The sequence below is a fragment of the Hermetia illucens genome, chromosome 3 (genome assembly GCF_905115235.1).
Source record: "Hermetia illucens chromosome 3, iHerIll2.2.curated.20191125, whole genome shotgun sequence".
NCBI classification, from domain to species: Eukaryota; Metazoa; Arthropoda; class Insecta; order Diptera; family Stratiomyidae; genus Hermetia; species Hermetia illucens.
This window is the reverse complement of record NC_051851.1, coordinates 166,524,607-166,548,948: the sequence shown is the minus strand read 5'-3', so window position 1 is coordinate 166,548,948 and position 24,342 is coordinate 166,524,607. Positions and strand designations below refer to the sequence as shown.

General features: G+C 45.1%; 1 protein-coding gene across 4 annotated transcripts in view; it reads right to left on the bottom strand.

The window, feature by feature from the left end:
* The window catches only part of LOC119652336 (epithelial discoidin domain-containing receptor 1), a 781,389-nt gene that overhangs the window by 30,071 nt on the left and 726,976 nt on the right, over positions 1-24,342 (bottom strand). For all 4 annotated transcript variants that reach the window (XM_038056350.1, XM_038056353.1, XM_038056352.1 and 1 more), the window contains exon 15: positions 10,719-10,878. In XM_038056350.1, coding sequence (XP_037912278.1) covers positions 10,719-10,878 — 160 coding nt within the window. The remainder of the gene's footprint in view (positions 1-10,718; positions 10,879-24,342) is intronic.

Genomic DNA, 24,342 nt, shown 5'->3' with positions numbered 1-24,342 from the left:
ACCGCTGCCATCTGGGTTCGGGACGACGTTCGACTTCGTGTTCTTGCCGAAGGCCGGGGGGACGGATTTGCCTGGATCCGGTGTTTAGGGATAACGTTTTTTAGTGTTTACCTGACGCCGAATGAGTCGATTCCGGACTTTCAACGCCGGCTTGATGCTCTGGAGGACGCCGTTTCGAACACGGAGGGACGAATCCTGGTTGGCGGTGATTTTAATGCCAGGGCTCTTGAATGGGGCATGCCTCAATCAGACTCCAGAGGGAAACGGATTCTGGAAATGGCGGCGAGAACCGGGCTCGTAATTTTAAACACCGGATCCACGCCAACGTTTCGGCGCTCAGGTTGTGAAGGAAGCATTCCCGACATAACTTTTGCGTCGGAATCTCTGGCATCATCGGTGGACGGGTGGCGAGTCCTAGAAGACTTCTCGGCAAGTGATCATCAGTACATTGCGTTCGGAGTGTTTGACGCTACTTGCCGGCGAGCACCAACACGACGTTCCCCCTGCGTGTGGAATGTCGCGAAGGTGAACATCGGAAGGTTCGTCGAAGCTCTTGGAGCAGGTAGGGCCGCGCTGGGGGGCACTCCGGGGGGTGGTGGTGTCGCAGCTGACACCGTCGTAAATTCAGTGATGAATCTGATAACGACGGCGTGTGAGGCTTCCATGCCCCGGAGAGGCCCCAGGCGCGACAAGCCTTCTATGTACTGGTGGACGGCGGAAATTGCCGCCCTACGGAAGGAGTGCCATAAGCTCCGCCGTTTGGCACAACGTTTATACGCCAACGAGGAGGCATGTGCCATAAAGGCACAATATAGATCAGCAAAAAGGAGACTCCGCAGCGCTATAAATAAAAGCAAAGCTCGCGGCTGGCAAAATCTTATTAATGAGGTGAATGATGACCCGTGGGGACTTGGCTATAAGCTTGTCACTCGGAAAATCGGGGCTCTGCGGAAGCCCTGCATACTGAGCACCGACCAGATGGACCGCATTGTGCGGGCATTGTTCCCCAGACACCCTGTACGGCTTGATGTAAACAGCGCGGAAAGCGTCGTGGATTGCCCCCTTTTCACAATGGGAGAACTCGAAGAAGCGGTTCTCACTATGAAAAACAGGAAGGCGCCAGGTCCTGATGGCATCCCGGCGGAAGTTTACAAACTGGTGTTCCGCCAACGGCCAGAATTGCTGCTCGAAGCGTTCAACGCGTGCTTGAAGGAGGGCATTTTTCCTTTTCGCTGGAAAGTGGCCAGACTCGCGTTGATCCGTAAGGGTAAAGGAGATCCGGAGCTCCCGTCTGCATACCGACCGCTGTGTATGCTTGACACGGCCGGAAAAGTGCTCGAGAAGCTCATCAGGGGTAGACTCGCTGAAGCGATCCGTGCTGCCGGGGACTTATCCGCAAGGCAGTTCGGGTTTAGAACAGGGAAATCTACAGTGGATGCTGTTATGGAGGTCGTAGATGCGTTTAATCGAGCCGGGGCACACAGCCGCCGATCTCGACGGATAGTGCTCCTCATAACGCTTGATGTCAGAAATGCCTTCAATTCCGTGAGATGGACAGATATGCTGGGCACACTAGAGAACTCCTTTCACGTGCCAAGCTATCTCTTGCGGATATTGAGGGATTATCTGAAAGACCGCTCCCTGTTCTATGAGACGCTAGAAGGCCAGAGGAGGATGGAAATCACGTCGGGAGTAGCGCAGGGATCCATCCTAGGGCCGGACCTCTGGAACGCTTCCTACGATAGTCTGCTGAGACTCGATATGCCTGAAGAGTCGCGCCTGGTCGGTTATGCAGACGACGTTGCGGCACTTGTTGCCGGACGCACTGTTGAACAGGCGCAAAGCAGACTTGGCATATTGATGCGACGGGTAAGCGGATGGATGACTGCTCACGGTTTCAACCTTGCGCTGGAAAAAACCGAAGTAGTCATCCTGACCAGAAGAAGAATCCCGACCTTGCGTTCCATATCGATCGGCGAGTTGACTATAGAGTCAAAACCAACGGTTAAATACCTTGGTTTAATGCTCGACTCGAAGATGAGCTTCTTCGAGCAAATCAAAGCAGCCGCGGACAGGGCTGCAGCAGGAGTCGCGGCCTTGAGTCGGCTAATGGCGAATGTCGGCGGCCCTATATCAACTAGGAGACGTCTCCTCATGGGAGCAACACAGTCCGTCCTTCTCTATGGTGCGGAGGTATGGGCTGATGCCCTTGACAAGGAGGTGCATCGTAAACGCCTCGCTCAAGTGCAGAGGCGGGGAGCTTTGCGAGTGGCGTCTGCTTATCGCACTGTGTCCGAACCGGCTGTGATGGTGATTGCGGTAGTGATCCCCGTTGCCCTCCTTGCCAAGGAGCGCAAAGCTATCTATCGCCGTAAGGGCGAAAACTTAAGAGAAGTGGTTGCCCGTGAAGAACGTCAACGCACCCTTAACGAGTGGCAACTTTCTTGGCAAAATGAGCCAAGGGGCAAGTGGACTGCGCGGCTCATCGACAAATTAGACCCGTGGTTGAACAGAAAGCACGGTGAGATCGATTACTTGACTTACCCAACTCCTAAGTGGGCATGGAGGTTTTCAGTCTTACCTGCACAGGGTTGGGAAGGCGCGATCTCCTGACTGTGTGTTCTGCAATAGAGTGGCGGATGACGCTGAACACACCTTTTTCTCTTGCGAGAGGTGGGACGGCCTCCGCCAGCAGCTTTATGCAGACACAGGGGAGCTCTCTCCAGACAACATTGTCAGAGAGATGCTGAAGAGCGCTGGCAGCTGGAATCGTATTGCCCATTATGTTCGGGCTCTTCTTACTACGAAGAAGATTGAACTCGACCGGCAGAGGGATCGGACGGTAAGGGGTTCCCTGAACTAACAACTCCCTTCCTCCCCTCCCCTCCCGTTGGTGAAAGGAACTCCCAGACTTGAAGGCTCCCAAAGCCGGGAGAGCGGGAGGGCTAGCCCGAAGTAATGTGTCAAACGGTTCCAGGCTAGTTCTCTGATGACGGGGAGGTGTTTAGTTTTACCCTACTCCAAAAAAAAAAAAAAAAAAAAAAAAAAACTGTGCCCGCGATGTGGGCATAACCACAGCTACCATGAAACTTCCACAAGGCGGCTAATCGCGAATTACCGTGCCGAGAACACATCCCTCAGTTATTCTCCTAAGACATATGCTCTTGGGGGCTATTCTGACTTCTATGATACCAAATAATCTCTGGTGAGGCTTCGTGGCAGAAGCCACTTCAGATGGGTCCCGTGTAGACCTAGGTTTGAACGCCCTACAGAGCATTCACCTATTTCATCACGACTAGCGGATAAATGAGAGTGCTGCGTTTTATGGTGCTATCACTTGAAGGTCCTCTTTTGGGCATATGGTGGTGATTCAGCCAACATGATTGCTGCCACGTCTACCCCCTGCATTAACGTGTAAAATATCGGGGATGTTGTTGTTTCTACCAACGGCGGCCTCAAACATGATGTCGTATTTTTTTCTTGAGGATGCTGGGGTCCTGAGTATGCACCCCCTTGGTGACGGACCGGAACATTTGGGAAGCAACTTATTTCCTCTTTTGTAGTCCACGGACTCCTGTTTTTTGGGTTAAACACCCAAGTTTTCCAAAAAAGATCGAACAAGTTGATTGACGGCTTTGTCCATGGCAGAGGCAACTCATCAGACGCTGCCTCGCCTCTGCCCTGGGAGCAGCGTGACCGAAAGTGACGACAGATGGTAATCGCTCAATTTAAATATAATCGTAAACATGTTTGGAAAACGTGGGTGTTTAACTCAAAAAAAAGGAGTCTGTGGACTACAAAAGAGGAAGTAAGTTGCTTCCCAACTGGTCCGGTCCGTCACCACGACTCAGGACTCCCAGCATTTCCAACAAAAAAATTCACTATGGCGGCAGATGGTCGTGAATATGTTAATGGGAAGACAAAAGACAACACGAGTTGGCATGCAATGGAAATTGAAGAGGGAGATTGAGAGGATCGGTTGATCATAACAAACGAAGAACTCTTGTTGCCTTAAACAGAGGCAGAAATGAAATCCACCCAGAATCCTTTTTTAAAGTGCACCAAGCCTGGGGGAATCTTCCTTAAGCACAGTGTTGTCTTTGAAGATGATGTTCGTCGTCAAATCAGGAAAGGAAGCCGGATATGTCTTGGATCGGCACAATCGTCTTTGGTTTTTGGAGAATGCATAAATGAACTCTTTAAATGCCCAAGTGCCAATTGATAAAACCTTGCGGGAAATGCAGGTAACACCGAGAGAAAGTCAGTGAGAAAGAGGGAAAATGAAGAAAGGGCGATATCGGTAGGCCCCTAGGACCTTAGCAAGCTAGAAAGAAGTAAAAGGACTCTTCACAACAGAAAGTTGAGCTGTGAAAATACCCGCGAAAACTGGTATTTTTTTGATTACAGTCGTAACATCCGCAAAAATAAAAGAATCAAACGCTGGCCAGCTTGAACAATACAAAAGGACAAAAAGAAAATCCAACCGAAAATAATAGTTATTTCTAAGTCGTAGGCAACCTTCGAGAGGTGAAAGCGAATCCGGCATTGACGATAGTGTGAGTGGTACAGGGCCAGGAAAAAATCGGCCTCTGTTTGTTCCTTTTTCTCAATCACATCTCCATTCCGGGCCTCCGAGGCAAACCCAGACTCGGGGAAAATCCACCCTTTTAGCGTCTCCTCTCTCCAAGGTTGGAGTCGTATCATCTTAACATAGAAAAGAGATCTGATACTGAAATTAAATAGATCGAGAGAGTTAGCATAACGTTTTGGAAACCCTATTGAAAAGATCTTACGTAGAAGAGGAAGTTAAGATTAGAACCAGAAAGCAGGAGGTAACGATTAAGCAAGGACCTACATAGGAAGATATCTACGCTGCTCGAAAAGAAAATGTTAATCTTAACGATATATGCCGGCGGAAATATTGGTTACCACGGACAAATTCAAAAAAAATTGAGTCATCTGTCGACTTAGGAGTACCTAAAAAGATGCTTCAGATGCCTCGATTTCGACCAATTCGCAAGGAGCATGTACCAGTCGACGTGATAGGTTAAAAAGGGGCAGAAAATACGGAGAAGAAGGCGATTACATCACCATCTGCACTGGATAAACCTGATGCATGTTGTGCAAGAAGAAAAGAGTGTAGAGAAGCGTCATGTTAGAGGTGGTGACAGGTATACGACATATAAGAGGGAGCTGAGCCGTGAGGATGCTCTCACAAGTTGTTTGGGAGTTGAATGTAGGCATGGAAGCCCAACTTCGATAAATAAACCGTTTGTCAACGTTGCGACATGAGACAGACAAAGAAAAGCCATATAGGAAACCATGGTATTCCCGGGAGCCGGTTTTGTAAGGGCAAATATCAATTTACAGCTGTTCAGTTCTTCTTTGCGCAATAGGAGATACTAAATAGTTTGGTCTAGCGGTGACGGCCGCTCCAGGTTATAGCTCCTAAATAATTATCGGCAATTTCAGCGAGTGAGCTTTAGAGTGGCCAAATCAGGCGATGGACACCAGGGGTCAAACCCTACTTGAAGCCATTGGGGAGCAAGACATTTTATTTGCCAACATTGGCAGTATGGTCACTGCTGAACAGGCGTGATAGTCGACTTGACATACTTCAGCACTTGGTTGGTTACAGGGATGATCTAACCGGTGAAAGAAACAACATTGGAGACGCTGGAAGCGAGGACTGCAGGCGATGTACAAAACAATAAGAACAATAGGTCATAGCTCGAAAAGAGGAGTAATCGAAAACGTGGAACATCTATTTTGGACATTCACTAAGACATACGACCCCACAATGCTTCAACGGCATTTACACCACAGCATAAAACCGAATATCAACGTTGAGACAGTCTTGTTACGGAGTGAGGAGACTATGGCAAAGGGTAAAAAGGAATCCGGACCCCGGAAAGTGGGACGCTGCCTGCATAAGACACGCGGGCAAATTATCAGGAGTCCAAAAGAATGTCTTCACGATCCCCCGGACTACTGGAGCGTTGTGGACGAGTTAGAGATAACATCCCGCTTAGTAGCAGAGGCAGAAGCAGAAGTTGGTTTTGATAAATAAATCCTAAAAATCGCATGACGTGTCCTCTCCATTATGTCTTGTGCCTTTTAGATAATGTGGAGAAAACCTTGGAAAGAGTAATATATCTTAGGTTGACCCCGCCCGGTCTAGTGGGTAGTCTGTTGGTTTCGACGAACTCATTCTTTGGTTAATGCGATAGGAATGAGTATGACTTGGAAGGCGGTGGTCGTATCAAGTACTGTGCATTGGCGATTCTAAGCTTTAGGCATGCCTTTAATTCGGTCCCTGGGGTGGAATCGATAGAACTTCTGGGTGTTTCTTGCTACATTTCGCGGTTAATTCAGGAGAGGCTTCCTTAGACCGGAATAACACATTGTGATACCAGTAATTCCGTAAGGTTTCATGAAGGGATCTTTGTTATGAAGAATGATTCATAATGAAGCGCTTGGTCTTCGCGTGATAGAAGATGTAACCTTGATTCTGTAGACGAGGTGAGGTGACAGTGGCTGCAGTTATAAAGCGTCCCGAGGACTTCGACATATATGGAAATGAAATTACGCATGGACGCAGGGACTAAAAGACAGAAGCGTTACCTGAGGGTAATGATCAATATCAAAGTGATCTTCAGGAGATGCCTAAGCTTAAAGTGAGAGAAAACAGTAAAGGCTGGTTCGTCTCTAGTGAGGATGATAACTAATTTTGGGGCGTTGAAGTATTGTTGGAGGCTCGCGGCTGCTATATTCGGCTCCTGTCCGTAGGGAAGAGTATTGTGGAAATGTTCAAAAGTCAAAGAGGATAATTCGGCATACGGGCCAAGTGTGCAGCACGTTTGGGACAACATTGAGTGAGGCAGTGTGTGCTATCGCGAGAACGATTTTTCTAGATCGTCTAGTGATCTTACCATGGAAGGCAGATAAATCTATCCGAGGTGATTGTGGGGCACCGAAGTGCCGTTAGGAACGAGATGACAGCCACTATATGGTAATTTAAAAAAGGGCTGCGGGACTCATACATTGACACCGGGTATCGAGAAAGGAGTTAAGCAGGTTGAATAACCACTAGAAGCGGTTCCTTTCGCGGCACGGTGGTTGTAGGAAGTATTTGTATTGCTTCGGAATAGCCGAGCCTCCTGGCTGTCTTGATTGGGCCACTACACCTGATGACCTGAAGTACAGTATGTTCCTACTGTACGAGGTTCTTGTATGAAAGAAGCAGATTGAGCGTTTGTCATAGTTGACGCACCTCATAACTTTGTGAGGAAGTTGTTTGGGTCAGAGGCACATTGGATTGCACCGAACGTAATAATAGCTGCTATACAAAGGAAGCTTCAGGAAATGGTAGTACTGCAAAATGTTGCTATCAATAACTGTAAAATGTGAGGTCTGTAATAAGTTGCTCTCTATATGGTGCGATGCGACGTCAAGCAGATGTGGACAGATGCTGAAATCATCAAACTTTTCCTGTCACAATCAAACAAAAAGGGGTGGGGGGGGGGATTTGCAGGAGCATTTTGGCTGGATATAACTCATTAACGTGATAACATAGGGTAGGAGTATCATAATGTGATACATGACGAAGTGGATTCCACGGAGCACTTCCAATGCGAGTAATCCACCTAGGAATGCAACGGATTTCTGATACTGAGGTCATTTAGTCGTGACAGGAAACTGAGATATTCCCTTAACTTCGATGTATCGAGTGCAATGGTCTGCTATGATCGGAATGTTCAGGGATTAGCTTCGGACTTCTGTTATGGTGAGAATTGCGGCATGCTTTTATTAGATATACAGCTTTTTCCCGGAATCATTCAGGATGGCCTACAGGTTGCTAGGTAGCCGTTGGAGCCACAACGTGTTCACATAGGAACTGGGAAGGCTTTTGGTCCCTTAGTTGACTGCTGGTAACTAGTCGCTCCTTGATCTCTGTATCTTTCGACACGTAAACGCGTATTTCCCTTCCGCAAGAGGTAACTCAACTCTACCATCTGTGCCCCGATTTCAAGATTCAATTCACTAACCACCTTGCCGAATCTGAGGTCATTCTTTGTGACTTTGGGGGTTTGAAATTGGGTTTCAACTCGGGTGAACCATAGTGCTGGTCCACTCTCCCAAAATGCTGGTATTTTAAAATATGGTTGCCGTTCAGTGCTTGGTAAGGCATAGCGCGTCAACCACGCCAAGGCCCTATTGCGCATGGTCCGGCGAAATGCGCTTCAGCTCCTTTAAGAATTTCTCGAGACACATGCATTCCTCCTTTATTGTACAGTAGTAGGATTCGTCGAGTAGGTTGGCACTGTGACAACTAACAGATCGTTCTCCAACATAGTGTTGCAATATTTAAGAGGTCACCAATTTGTGAAGTACTTCAGGCCAAACCAGTCCTGTTCAACCAAGACTTCATCATTCCTGTTGTTTCCGTCTCATGAACCTCTGTATCCTTTCGATGTTTCGCGGTGGAAACTACGGCCAAGCCAGCTGGAAGACGAATAACTATGGCTTTGTCCGAGAAAGGACGTACGAGATCTCCATTGCACATTATATTTCATAGGCGATCTAGTACTGAACCTTGTGTACCCCGAATGGGTATACCCTCTACCTCGTATCAAGGAATTACTATCCGCATGGTAATTCCCAACTAGCCGCACCAGGGAGCTCCATGACGCAAGTGAAAGCTTGTTTGATGTTCAGGGTCTGGAACTGACCACGCCTACAGCTCTGTTTATTGCATTCATCGCTGAGAGGGCATGTCGAAGCCCACACTGATGCTCGGACAGACTAATGAGGGGAACGCTACACTGTTAATGAATCTTTCCTACTGTGTCCGCAGGCAGATAGGACCTTATGATGATGGGTGTTCTAGTGGCTTATTAGGGGGACCAGCAGCAAACAACCGGGCCTGAAGAGGATTTTCGATGTAGCTCGTGCTTCCAGATTAATGATGTATCAGGATCAGTTCTGCTTAAATTAAATGGCATGCCGAGATGGGCTTCTTTGTGGTGGTCGAATGAGGTGGTAACGAGCCAAATGCTGGTCGGTCGGGAGAGGCAAATCATACCATAGGTCAGGGAATTGGTTTGCTTCGATCAAATCCGAAACGATGAATGCAAATCATGCCCATGGTGGAAGAGAAGATAGAAAACTACCTGTGGAAGTTTTTCTGTCCTTGAAGAACCCGCCCAACAACTCCTGGATGGAGTTATAAAAAGGCTAACTGTTATCGCGCCCCCATTAATTATAGGCTCAAAAAAAAACGCGGGCTAAATGAAGAATACATAAAAAGACAGAGAATCTGCAGCCTCCCAAGATATTATCCAGCTATAAATTTAGATTGATTAAGAGCTACGAAAATAGATAGAAATCGTTCAATAAGAACTTGACTTCCCGCTTGGATTCCAACCAACAAAACATTATTTAACATTTAATTGGCATTTCTGTGTCTGCAATAATTTTTTATACTTTCAGATATCCTTGAATTGAGCTTTATTTTTATCTGTGCTACTGCAAATTAAAATCCATAAATTCCGCCCACTTTTCGCTAAACTTCAAGTAAATAATTAGATATCATTTTCCAGAAGATATTTTTCAATTTTTAATTTACAATTTCTCCACAGGTCTGGATAAATATGTGAGCGTGTATGTGGGTGGAAAGGGGGCCAGAATACAGTCGATTCAGTTCAAAAGGAGTTCATCTTACAGGGGTTGCTAGTAAGTATGTTGTGCGCGCGTGTTTACATGAAGATACATATATCTATGGTTATTATATGTATATAGAAAATTAATTACTAAATTACAGGCTGAGAATAATAATCAAATATTTATGGCAGGTAATAAAATCCTGAGCATGAAAAGGGAAAATTGGACTAATTAATTTGAATTCTCTATTTTTGGTTGGGAGAGCCTTTAAGCATTTCCGATTGCTAGTTTTTTGGGTAATTTGGAATAGTATTTTGAGTAATGGATGTGAAGTGGAAAACTGATGTTTTGTGAACGTGTTCATTATGGCAGTTGAATGTAGAATGGGGTAAGTCACGAAATAGTATCTTTGATGGTTTTCTTAAGGACACACTTGTGAGGGAGACTAATCGGTAAATAAATGATTTGGCAGTGAAATGAGTCCTGCTCACATTTAAGCATTTCCAAGTATCTAATTTCTAGGGGAATTCTTCTCCAACTTTTAATTTAGATTTATTTTAAACTAGGAAGTTCGTTATCAAAGGAAATTTCAGTTTGAATCGTTTTATTTTAGGGATTCAGGTATATAACTGGATGGGTGGTTGGCTTTGGGAATAGGTTCGTTATTGCAGGACTTCTGGGAAATTTGTGCTATTTTGGGGTCAAGTGGATATTTTCGTGGAGTAATCGTATTGCTATTATTGAGACAAGAAATTTTTATCAATACAGGGTGTGTGTGTGTCAGATGGGGAGAGGCAACGCCTTTAAGCACTCAGACCATAGTGGTTCATTGTACTCGATTCCCCAATAGAGGGTAGTTTCTTTGGTAAGTACACCGAATCTACAGTACGGTGACATCAACTCAGCTCAGGTTGACCAAGGCGAATCGATTGTGAAAACTTTGACAGACTTCCCATCTTGGTTCCTGTTTGCCAAGTTCGAATCTCTGTCTGTTCTTCTGTTGAGAATTTGGTCATGCTAGCTTAAGGAAAGGCAAAAACATCTCGTTTACTTACCAATAATACACTTTCCCAAGCCATCCATCGAATTGGCATTGGTTGTGATTGTCTACCAGTACCTTCCAGTTGGCAGTAGTCCGCTGGATATGTAGTTCGATTTATCACAGTTCCAATAGAGCACACTTTAACTTCAAGTTGTGGGCCTATTATACAACTTCTGTAAATAGAAAATAGAAAAAAAATAATGATATGAAAAAAATGGTAGCATTTGGGGTGTTATTGAAAAGTTTTAGTCTTAAGGATAGTATCTGTATGCTTGCAGGACCGTAGCTAAGGATTTATGATACGGACTTTGTTGAAGACAACATATGGTTCAGTCTAGGACTAAGTCTGCTATTATCTCACACTTCATGCTGTACAGGAGGTATTCCCCGCAGTAGAACAGTACAAAGACGAACCCAATAACCATAACAAACCGCGATTCGAATTCGGGGTAATAGGATCGAAAGGCTGACGATTAACCAACTCAACTCGCTGCGTCAAAAATTGTGATGAAATTGGATCATTATGTTCAGGGTCATGAATGAAATACTCATTTAAATCACAGGAGCACTATGGTCACCAAAGTATTCAATATCCAACCCATATTTCCGCTTTTATAGCTCGAGCCAAGTACTGAAGCTACACAAGAATGTTATGATGCCTTAGAATACGGTAGACTCATACAAAAAAGGTTTCACCTGCTACAACTTTGCTAATAATAGTAGGATTTCTACAAATCTTGGTAGTGGCGTGAGTTATGTTAGGAATCCCTTAAATTAACTCAAAAAGATAAAATAAGAAAATGTAATTTTCCCACGTCCCCCAACTGAGAACAAACTACGTTTTAGAACGCTTAACCTCAATGATAGAGTGGAACTGTCAGAGCATTTTACAATGAAATTCGCAAGGGACTAGATAGGAGACACATGACCCCATTGAAATATTGAAATATTGAGATAGAAACATGCCGAATTATTACAAAATTTATTGTACCGGGCGAGGAGAATTTCCGCTGAAAGCCTTTTCTTGACGAGGAATGGTTTGATGGATTCCACTATTGTCAAGACTAAAACCATAAAACAGTCTTAGAGATGCCAGGGACTACGAAGCCTACGCTAACAGACATTAGAAAAAAGAAGGAACTCTTGGCAGAATTCCTAATATTGAGTCGAGGATGCGGGATGAATATTGGGGGATCCAACTTGAAGCTGCAGTTTAGATATGTAAGGCAATCTGAGACAAAATTGACACCAAAGTGTGGAAGTGGAACCGCCAAGAATAGATAAGATTATAGGAAAACAGCAGAGAAGATAATTCTAGGGAAAGGAATTACGGGAGATATTCTTTATAGGGTCAAAATAGATTCTACTCTGAAAGAGCTAAGGGCTAATGTGATGTGAATTAGGTACATACAGACAGAGATATCGCGATGATATAGGCCACTTTGGGTGCCAATAGAAACATATTTTAGAGGTGCGGCTGGTAACTGATCGGGGTCCTTTATATGTTTTCTGATTTGGTCTTCTGGGTGCGTCGTCGTGTAGAATAGATACAAATTTGTTCCTCTAGCAGGACGAAATTTGCTACGTAAGTAAAATTCGCAAGGGAGACATAGGGACTTTTCAAAGACAAGCTCAGGTGAGGAGCTAGGACGTTTTTGCACCAGGTTGCATACGTACTCATGAGGGCAGTGCGGAGAATTTCTGGCCGGTGGTTATTCCAATGATATCTGATAGTAGCTTTAGGTATCGATGAATGCGTTCAATTATTTTGTTAACTTGATGGTGCCATTGGTCCAAGATGGATCGCACCAGTTAAATAAATCAAATTCTTAAAAGGGTGTGTCTTGTATTGTCTACTCTGGACGGAGGGATTGCTTGGGGGTTGCTGACCTGGTGAAGTTTTGAGTTGCCGTGAGTCTGCCGGGCAATACTGAGTGTCTTTGTTAAGAAAAGTCGAGTACTTTTTATTTGTTCTTACATATCCCTCTTTCGCTGTTAAGGCGACTAGCACACATTGTCGAGGTAAGCGTAACAAAAACCGAGCCCTCAAAATATCTCATTGATAAACGTAAGTCCGGTTTTTGGCACATCAGCTGTCCCCGTAGCCGTTCAGAGGCGAATTCACCACGGCGATGCGCTTGTGGTTCGTGCTTCCGATGTGCCGCCATATCACTTCGCCCCCAACTGAAACTGTGCGGGTTCAGCGAAGCAATCCGACCACGTGATCCCGTCAATGGGATTACCGGGTGAACTTGACGCTTCACGGCCGATTTTTTGAAGCGTCCGCCGGCACATCGGACGGCTTCAATCTTGACAAGGGGACCCACTTGGTCTCTGAGAACCTGTAAACCTCGAAACGGTTTTTGGGAGTGTCCACCTCCGTTGTCGTGTGTCAACCGCAGCATGCCAGATTCGCTTTGATGTCCAGCACAGGGTCGGCGAGAAGGCGCAGATTCTCTCGATACACCATCTCCGTGGGGTTGACCGTAAGCTCCTCTCCGTGGGCTGTTCAAAAGCCAAGGAGAACGAAAGACAAGGACGCCGACCACGATGGATCGTCGCGAGTCCTTTAGCCTTTAGCGTCCGATGCCAACGTTTCAGCATTCCATTAGACTGTGGATGGTATGCAGTAGTTCTGAGCCAGCCAAGGAGCTTGTATAACTACGAGGAAAGAGTATACTCAAACTGCATTCCCTGGTCTGTGATTATTACGGCTGTTGCACCAAAGCGCGGAATTCATTCTTGACAGAGGGCCTCGGCACATGATTGTGCGGTAATGTTAGTCAGAGATATCGCTTCAGGCTGCCAGATAAACCTGTCGATGATTGTGAGGCAACAGTTGTATCCTGCTTGGTCGACCTAGGGAGTACGCCTGTTTCCTTTCTGGCCCAAGAGTTTACATCCTTGTTCAGGGGGGTTCGTCGTCTTGATGCCTCGGTGTACAAGGTCGTGTATTGCCTTAAATAATTCCCTGCGAAAATCGGCCGGAATGCATGGCCTAGGTCCTTTATCTGAGGTCTGGCGGAGTAAGTAGGAATTTGAACTAAAGATAGGAAACTCCTTCAATTTTGCCGTCAGGCTCTGAAGTTCTGGGTTGTCTTTCGCCTCGTTGATTGCCGTATAATTGACCGCGGCGGGGACTGTGATCTTCGAGATTTAAGACACAGCGTCAGCAACAACATTGTCTTTTCCAGATACGTGTTGGATATCAGAATTGAACTGGCTGATAAAACTCAAGTGCCGAAATTGACGAGGAAAGGCTTCGTCGGGCTTTTGTCTAAGCGCAAAAGTAAGGGGCTTGTGGTCCATGGACACGGTGAATGGCCTACCCTTAAGAGAGAAACGGAAATATTTGATGGATTGGTACACAACGAATAGCTCACGATTGTAGGCGCTGTAATTACGTTGAGCTGAATTGAATTGCTTCGAAAAGAAACTCAACGGTTGCTAGGTTTGATTCATCTTCTGGTGAAGAGCGGTGCCCACTGCTTCGTATGGGGCATCGACGGGAACAGCTAGGGGTGTATCTGGTCGAGGAAATGCCAGCCGTGTTTCATCAAAAAGCTGTTCTTTGACCATCTCAAATGCATGAACGGCCTCAGTAGATCACACAACCTCGCAGGAGTCTTTGGTTTTGGACCCAGATAAGTAAGCGTAAAGGATTCCCTGGTGATGAGCGGCCTTGGGCAAGAAGCGACGATAGAAGTTTAACATGCCCAAGAAACTTCGCAGATCCTTTACCGTGGTTGGTAGAAGAAAGCTTTTAATCGCCTCAAGCTTGTCTGGGTCAGATTGGATACAGTCAGGGGTTATTAAGGGGACGAGAAGTTTCAACTACTTCTGTAGAAATCTGCATTTTCAACGTTTAGGACGTCTTCGGAATGTCTTCGGGAGCGACGGGGATTTATTTATATACAGTTACGGGAGGTAGACCAGATCACGGAGCAGTACTCGAGGGTATTCCTCATCAAGGAATTAAAGAGAGCTAAGGAGCGTCGGATGGAGTCAAAATCAGAGGAAGAGCAGAAGTATAAAGCCTGACAATTTTGCTGCTCGATTGGTGACTTCGCGATAATAGGTGTCAATGCGGAACTTATTGCCGAAAGTGACTCCGAAGTCTTAAGTGAAATTTAAGCGGAAATGTCCGTTAAGAGAGTAGGAGAAAGAAGTGGATGAGGATTTTAGGGAGTAGCACATTGAGTGACACTTTTTGACAACTAGCGCTAACCATTAGTCGAGCAACAATAAATCAGAGTGTCCAGGTTAGATTGAAGGGAAACACAGTTCATAGGCGACGATATAGTGGAAAACAGCTTAAGGTCGTCGGTATAGAGCAAACAGGGACAAGTAAGGAGAGAGGAAGGTCGTTCATAAAATATAAAAATAAAAAGGAGCCCAGAATAGATCCCTGTGGGACGCCAGTAGGAGGAGCGGGAAGTGCAACCATCAAAAGAGACGCGGCAGGATCGATTGGAAAGGTAAGAGGCAAGCCATAAAATAAGTGGTATGGAAGCGCTTAGAGACGAGAGTTTGGATAGAAGTATCTTATGATTTACAAAGTCGAAGGCTTTAGCGAAGTCAGTGTAAATAGTATGTACTTCTTGCCGTGAATTTAGACATTTAGCGACAAAGTTGGTAAAGTCAAGCAGGTTGGAGGCAGTGGACCTACGCTTAACAAACGCCAGAGTGGGCGGACAACCATTCGCTGACATATCTTTCCAGTATTTTCGAACAGGAGGAGAGGAGGGACATGAGACGGTAATTTTTGGCAAGTGTACGCTCGCCACTTTTGTGTATGAGCGAGCTGATGAGAGCCTTTTCCACAAGCCGGGAAAATGATTATCTTCGAGGCTTTTGTTGAAAATAGGGGATAGGGGAAGAGAGATGGACTTACCAGTTTTGAGTAAAAAGAGGTTTGACAGACCATCGTAGGCAGTTCCGACATTGGCATCAAGTTTGTCAATGAGGTACTCGACAAGAAGAGGGATAAGAGTGGAAAAGGTAGGCATCGACTACATCCAGATTGATTCAGAGGAAGGAAGGGGAACATAGACAGAGAAAAAAAAGCGGCAGAGTAAATCACAAGATAGTTGGGAGGAGTTAGCTTAGGAGCTAGAAAATTTAATGAACGGAGGGGATAACTGCGCAGGGCAGTGGGAGTTCCGAATGTAGGACGAGAAAGGTTTAAGGTTTCCGCGCTTTAGTGAGTTTTTAAGTTTGGTCAAATATTCGTTTCTGGACTTACGTATTAGGGATTTGACCGAGGAACGTAGAGGTTCGAAAAGAAGTAAGTCAGCATAGGTTTTAGAAGACAGGAACTTCTTCCTCGCAGTGTGTTTTTGACAGTTTTCTGTGGACTTCAGTGGTGAACCAGACGGGGTAAGAGCGTAAGCATTTAGGAGAGGAGGGGACGTAACAAGGAAGAAGATCAGATAAAATGGTATAGAAGGTGTTGAGTGTTTGGTCACACGTAAATGGAGAGAGGAGGAGAACCCAGTTGATTGCCGCCAGAGCAAAGTTCAGATCTTCGAAGTTCGCCTTACGAAAGTTGAACTTGATAGGCTTGCGAGCGACAGGAGAGTGGAGTTGTGATATCTGAGCATCGAACTCGAGACCAGGATGATAGGCGTCAGGGAGGATTTGATGATATGTCTTAGCTAGATCCAAGGTAGTAAAAATACGGCAGTTTATAAATGATTGCGCGAAATCATTGATGAGTGGAATAGGGTATCGATCGGGAATTGTCTGAGCATTGCGACGCCTGTAATCTCCGCATGACCTCTATTTGCCGCTTCGCTTAGGGATCAAATGAAATAGAGAGGACCAACAGCTATTGGAAGGTCTGCAAACACCCTGTTTCATTCAATCGTTGAACTTTTGCTTTGCAACAGCAAACTTCTGGAGTGGGGGGGGGGGGGGGGTTTACCAGAAGCACATTTCGAGTATTGTGCGTTCTGAAGATTTTGACGATTGGCTGTAATTTTTCGTAGCTCAAGATTGCAAAAACAATATAGTGTGAAAGTGTCAATTGTCAAATTCAAGTCGAGTCCTTATTTTTGGAAGACTCCGTTTGTTCGACTTTCCTAAGTCGTCGATTATTACTAAGAAAGCAGGATTCAAATAGAAGCCTTCGCTCCCAATATGACCTCTAACCTCCTTACACGACCTGGTTTCTTACACATATCAAAATCCAATAACTATAATAGTAGATCTACTATATCTACAATACGCTATACAAGTATGTCCAATAATATGCCACAAAAACGAGCTTATTGACCTATTTTTGGGGTAAACCAAATGACAACTTCAATTCTGATGGATTTTATAGTTTCTATTCGTTTCCACTAACAGTAAAACTTTTCCTTGATAAAAAAAGTCGCATTATCATTTAAATCCTAGAAAATCTTCTCAACTTTTTTATTGCACCCCATCAACTTGTTCTCAAGTATATTTCGTCACGGAAGGTTTGCCATGTTTTCAGTAAATTAACCTCTTCATTGCCACTATATGCGATTATAGGTACCCGTTATTACTCCTTTTCTTCCTTGAACGAATCGTAAGGAAAGTCGTATTGCTCCATTTCGACTCAAAAGCCCAACTAAGTCGTATTCCTCCCAGAAACTCGAGCTTCCTTACAACCCCCATATTTTTTTGTCGTTCCTTTAGAATTCATAGTGTCAGCAACAAGGATATAACTCCAGGACCCTCATTGACAGCTCTTAAAAAGTCACGGGGGTAGGTTCAAGTAAGTACAATCCATTTACGTCCGAATAATTTACTTCTTTACCGCAATCGATATTTGATCAAGGACAACAACGACGGAAATTTATCGGACGACGACGTTCGTACGAGTGAGTAACAAAAGTAGCGCAAAAGAAAGGATCAAAACAACTTGGGTAGGACGAGCCGTATTTTTTCTCGACAATGCTCCATGTCCGAGGAGTTTTACAAAAAAACAGCAGCAGCAATAGTCCTTTACGCTGTTATCCTACTTTCACGATATATGTGTATTGTCAATCCTTTCGTCCTATTTTCATGTGTGATTTAGGACAAACGATGATGATTTTTTTTCCACCTCCCTCATATAATGCGTAGTTTCTTTTGTATGTTGACATACAATAAGGATAGAGCTGGGTAGAAAAAAAATTGTATACAAGTTCGTCCTTGTTTGATGGAATTTCATGGGGAATCCCTTGAATATATAACTATCTGCTATGTGTGTAGCGCGTGGTGCGGTGAGTTGGATCCTGTTTAGTATTTATGGGATCGTACGTATATAAGATACGGATGGGATGCTATTATAAAGGTATACATCGGACAGGATAAAGGAACGGAAAAGGATTGTTTGATGTACCTTCATATGTGTATGTATGGTATATCGTCTGAATAATGTCATGTCTACACACATTCCGCAGATACCTTTTGATAATGTTTTGAGTTAGGCGGGTGCAGGAGGGTGGTGATTGTATCCTATAACTCTATATCTGACGGCAAGGACAATGGGAGTGACGGAAATGTCAAAAAGTTGAACATAAAAGGCATTTTCTGTTAATTTTTTCTCCTTTCGGTAAAATTATTCAATGCTTGGTTTCATGAATGGGGCTGCGGAAATTAGTGATGGGTTATAAGCTTTTTATATTAGTCAATTTTGTGTTGATGACGAGGCATGAATCCTGAATTTACTTTGTTTTCGTGCAGTTGATGGGGGAAAAGATGATGAGTGGTTTCGTATTGAATATGCAACTTTGTCCCAAATAAATTAGCAAAGGCTTTGCCTTTGGAGGAGCGTATTGTTTAGGTGGCAAAGTCAATCTTAAGGGATTTTTCATGGAGAGGGTAAAACAGTTCCTGATGATTCCATTCAACGCTTTACGTAACCATGAATGGAGTAGAAACTAGGATTCAGATTGCTCAGATGATTGTTATTGATTGATGTTTGACACGCCGTAAATTGTTTGATATATTGTTGTGTCGAATTTACAGGAACTATCGCGTTTTTTTCGAAGCATCTTCCTCCCTCTGAAACAAGGTGTTGTGTAAGAATAATCCTCTTTTTTTTGCATTTGTCAAATGTTGTTTGGACCATATTTCCAAAGCCCTTTAAGTAACATTAACTCTAGAAACTCGAGGCCAGGTTTAGCGGAACCGGCTGATCAAGAGACAGCTGATGGCAAGGGGTGAACGCCAAATTTTCGCAAAGGAGTTCACCGATGGATGGTTAAGGAGCAAACTGTAAGCGGCGAGGGACTTGAGGAGTGTTGGCTTCACTGTATCATTGGTTGGTTGTAGTTATGGCACTTAATATTTAAGCGACTTGGTGCCCACTGAATATCGGGGGAATCTTGTCGCTCGGTCCGGTAATTGAGTTACCTGCGAGTAGTCCGTAAATGAACCGAATCTCAGACATTGTGATTATGTTGCTCAGTGAACGCGAGTTCTCTCCGTTCATCAGGACAGCCGTTGCGTTTCCCAGGAGTGTATGAGAGCTCCATCGACTGCGAGGAAATTGGATTGTAGAAAGGCCCATTATGCTGAAAGCACCGCATTTTTAGTAAACGGAAACTTAGCGACAAATTAGATAAAAGGTGCGCGCCACAGCTACAAGAGTCATCAAGCGCCTTTCCCACAGTTACGATATCGAAGGATCCTCGATGGGACTGGAGTGAAATTCATGCAATGCCAACAGAAGGTAATATGCGCTGAATTTGAATTGAGGGATACCGAGGACTGGATTTTAAAGAGTGACTGGTTGCCTCTGTGCCACGGAAGAGTCTCCAGCTCAAATTACGATTACTCAAGTTGCTGAAATCAGCTACACGTTCCAAGGAACTGCCGTTGTTTTTTTGATAATTTTCGGACTTAGAAAATCCGAAATGTCACGTGCCTTGTTAGGATCGGTTCAAACCGTCCAATTATCAATTATGTGCCCCAACCAAAGAACCTATGCTTAACATTGGGCCTTCGCATCCTGTCTGAAGGGTCACTATCCCTAAGAGCAGCGAGTGCTGGTCGAAGGTGTCAGAGATGAGCAGCAAGTCATCCAGATATACGAAAACTTAATAGTGGAAAAGAACATGAATGACTTTATCCATCAGTCGCTGTTGCTTGAGATGCATTGCAGAGCCCAAATGGCATGACCAAGAACTGATAGAGGGCCCGATTTGAAACGGTGAAAGCGGTCTTATCCTCGAATATCCAGTGGAATTTGCCAAAAGTTATTCTTTTGGTAACAAATGTAACCTTCCGAAAACGGTTGGAAGTCCCGCCCATGAGAGGTTAAGGATGAGCTTCCTGCATGGTGATATAGTTCACTTTACGCGCATCGAGGCAAAGAAGCACTTTACCAGGTCTCACCACAAAGCCAACTTATATCAGGAGATGTGCGGGAATGGGCATGTTTATACGCAAGCCGGATAGGTAGAAAGCAAAAGCCCACCCCTGCCAAATGTGGAGGACGAGAAAGGAACTTTATTTATGCTGCAGGGGTTCAGAAACGCAGTACCGATGGTGTTTTGGAGTGTGCAAGCGGCCCCCGGCTATTGATATCCAGCAACTGCAGTGCCTAAGTAGTGGGAAATTTGGCTATTTTGGCATCTAATGCGACAAGATATCTTGTGGAGTGGAAATAAGATCTACACTAGACCCTTTTCGCAAGAGCTCAAAATTTGGGAGGTCACCACTGAGGGCAACATTACCCCTGGCCTCGGAAAGGAACTTCGATAGTTCCCAGATTGACATAATTGCCGATGCTGTAAAAGATGAGCGTGGAAGGCAGCAGACTGCAACAGCGTTTCTTTCACTGGGGGAATGCATAACTGGGCTCTGTGTGTTCAAGAAATTGAGGCAGAATATAAACCAAAGTATCAGGGATCTGATACGCGGCATTAAGTTGTTCTATCTTAGAGTAGTGGAGGACAAAAGCGCCTCTTCAACATAAGGTAGGTGAGACCGCGGGCAAATGGAGTAGGGACGGAATAAGGGAACTCCTTGGTGCCCAACAAGCGGCCAAGAATAAAAAAGCCTTTTCGCCGAAGAAGGCTGCGTCGGCGAGAGTTTCGGGTAGTTCTTTGGTTACGTATGCAACTTTGAAAACAGGGGAAGAGTCTACAGTTCGTAAATCCGAACAATGGAGAAAGGTGGGTGGCAGAAGAAAAAAAAGAAAATTCATCCGGAAACAATCATTATTTCCAAGAAAGGAGATATGTCTTACGCTGATATCCTTCGGAAAGTCAAAGTTGATCCGAAATTGACAGACCTGGACGGCAGTGTGAGTCGTATCAGGCGCACGCAGAAAGGGGATCTGATGCTGCAACTAAACAAATCCAGCGAAAAGACAACGAATAGTTTTCGTGGCCAGATGATGATGGTGCTAGGTGAGCAAGTTCAAGTAAAAGCTCGAGAACAACAGATACTTATCGAGTGTAAAGACCTAGACGAGGTCACATCAAGAGAAGATATCTGTGCTGCACTAAGGGAACAATTCAACCTTAGTGGAATATAAGAAAGCGCGATAAAGAGAATGAAGGAGGCGTATCGAGGTACACAGGCCGCTATTATTAGTTTGCCGGTTGGTTCAGGGAGGTAAGAATAGGTTGGGGCGTGTGGCGACTTAATGAGCAAATATATCTTTAGAGATGTTTCATATGCCTCGATTTCGGCCACTTTGCAGCAGCATGTACTAGCACGATAGGCCGAGAAGTGTAGGAAGTCTAGAGATGAGGGTCATCTTATCAAACACTGCACTGATGATCTGTGATGCATGTTGTTTAAAGGGAAAAAGGGAGTGGACGGCCGGCACGGTGCAGGTGGAACCAGGTGCCCGGCATCCAAGAGGGAGCTAAATGAGGTTGATACAAATCAACTTCAACCACTGCGAAGCGGCTCAAGACTTAGTCTCGCACGAACGTGGTAGTAATCTGTGAATCTTATCGAAATTACGTTAGCGCTACGTGTGTGAAACACTCATCGAGAAACGCGGTGATATGCGGATGCAGACGGTAAGCCATTCAAGAAACAGTGATATTCTCGGGAGCCGGTTTTGAAAGGGCAAGACAACGGTGTCCATATCTACAGTTGTTATGCTCCTCTTAGTCCAACATTAGCGCAATATAAGGATATGCTAGACGGCTTGGTGTTTGACGCAAGAGACCACAGTCCCAAAAGCATTGCCGGCGTTTTCAACGCGCGGGCCTTAGACTGGGGAAGTCGCGTCATGAACGTCAGGGGCGAAATCCTGCTTGAAACTTTTGTAGAGCTGGACATCGTACTAGCCAACGTTGGCTGCGTGCCCACATTCCGAGGCGGAGGGCTAGGTTCAACCGTTGATCTGAATTATCTCAATGCCTTGTTGGCGAGAGGGATGGTCTGATGGGTGAGTGAACACTACATCCACAGTGACCACCAGGCCATCTTTCTCGACATCAGAAACGGGGGAGGCGACGGTCGAGTGAGTAATCCAGGATCCAGGATAGCTGGGTGGTCCACTACAGTTTTCGAGAAAGAGACTTTCCTGGCGGTTTTAAAAGGAGGTAGAAATTGCGCCAGCTATGTCAGCGGGTAACTGAAGCATGCGACTCCACTGCATCTAGCATGGAATCTCCACCACAGTAGGAAACCGAACTACTGGTGGAAGCAAAAAATCGTGCTGTTGAGAGGATCGTGTCTGTGAGCCAAATGACAAGAGGGAAGCCAGAACATCGGCAGTCGGAGAAAGAATACCGCGATATTCGAAGTAACCTTAAGAAGGCTATATGGGCAAGCAAGTGGAATTGCTACAAGCAGCTGTGCCTTGAGGCAAATACGAACTCGTGGGGCGCTGCGTACAAGGTTGTGATGAACAAAATTCGTGGACAATCACCCTAAGTGACGTGCAAACGACTCTTGTTCAAAATAATCGCAATTCGTTTCCCCAATAGGAAGAAAATGGACCTCCGCCAATGGTTTAACAGAACGTCTTCACAATCCCCGGGATGACCGAGGAGGAACTATGAGCGATTTGTGGACGAATTGAGGATAATAAGGCTTCAGGATTGGATGGGATTCCGAACAAAGTCCTGAAATGAAGTCCCGCATGGTTCATAAGCTGATTTGAATCGTGCATGGGGGAAGTAGTGTTTCCCGTCCAGTGGAAAAGGTAAAGTTTGGTTTTGCTATCGAAATTCCAGAAAAAAAAAACATCTGGCGCATCCTCTTCATAACGCCTTATCTGTCTTTTAGACATTTTCACGAAGATGCTGGAGAGGGTGATATACAGGCTGCTTCCGTTCGTCGAGTCAGCTTGTGGTCTATCGGAGCGACAGCATGGGTTTCACAGAGCTCGGTTCACTGTCGAAATAATAGCAACGGTCATGAACCTTGTTCGGGAGACATTGGCCGCTGGTAAGTCCTGTGGGGTGGTGACGCTGGATGTCAGGAATGCCTTCAACTCAGCCAACTGGGGTTGGATTCAGGGCACCCTGGCTAAACTGGGTGTCCCTGGTTACGTAGCTTGGATAATCAAGAGTTACCTCTCGGAGAGACTTCTTTGGTACGAAATGGACGACGGGCTGAAGGAATATGTTGAGGTTCTCCGAAATTCCGTATTGAGGCCCCTACTGTGGAACATAATGTATGGCGGACTGCTTGGACTTCACGTTCTAAAGGAGGCAACATTAATTGATTTTGCAAATGAGCTGGCAGTGCTAGTAGTTGCGAAATACCCTCAGGACGTGCAACTGTATGTAAGTGAAACCATTCATGCCATTAAAACATGGTCCCAAATGGTGAAACAAAACCAGGCGAAAGATAAGATGGAGGTGGTCCTTATTACCAATTGCAGGAAAAACAATACTGTCAAAATCCAGATTGGTAACCATGAGGTCCTTTCAAAATCAATCATTAGATACCTGAGGTTACTAATCGATGCTAAGTTGACCTTGAAGAGGCACCTAGATTATGCGTGCGAAAAGGCAGCAAAGACTAGCTCATCCCTAGCAAGGATGATGCCTAAAATTGGAGGACCAAGATCAAGTCGTCGGCTCCTGATCGCAGGGGTGGTGAAATCCATTCTGCTGTACGTGGCTCCTGTCTGGGCGTGGGCACTGAATAACACAGTGAACCAAGGAAGGGCAAGTTCGAAAATGTCGGACATTTACGGTGATGGTGTGCAGTGCATATAGGATAGCATCTGGGGAGGTAGTATGTGTCATTGCGGGGATGATTTCCTTGGATCTTCCAGCGAATGAGGCTCACTGTCTTTACCGGAGAAGGAGGACGAATCCAGCCGAAGTGACTGCGGGCTTCCGGAAAGTGAGATCATTTTTTATTCTGCGAAAACATCTATAATGGTTAGCCATAGGAATTTGGATAATATTTTCTTTGGAGGATCACAATATGCAGATCCGGTGAGGCAGGCTAATTCTCAGGATAAGTCTCATCGAAAATTCCAAAGCCAAACCAATTATGGTTGGTTGCATTCGACTGTGTTTGCGGTGTTTGGATGTTAGAATATTAGCCCTTCATTCTGGTGAAACACTCTATTTCTCTGTCATAGTTTCAAAGCGGGTCAGCGCTTTATTTGCTGGTAATTTTTTGGCTGTTCAAATGTGTTCTGTTGTGCTAATAATGACTATAGAGGGGCCCTAGGAAATGAGATGACT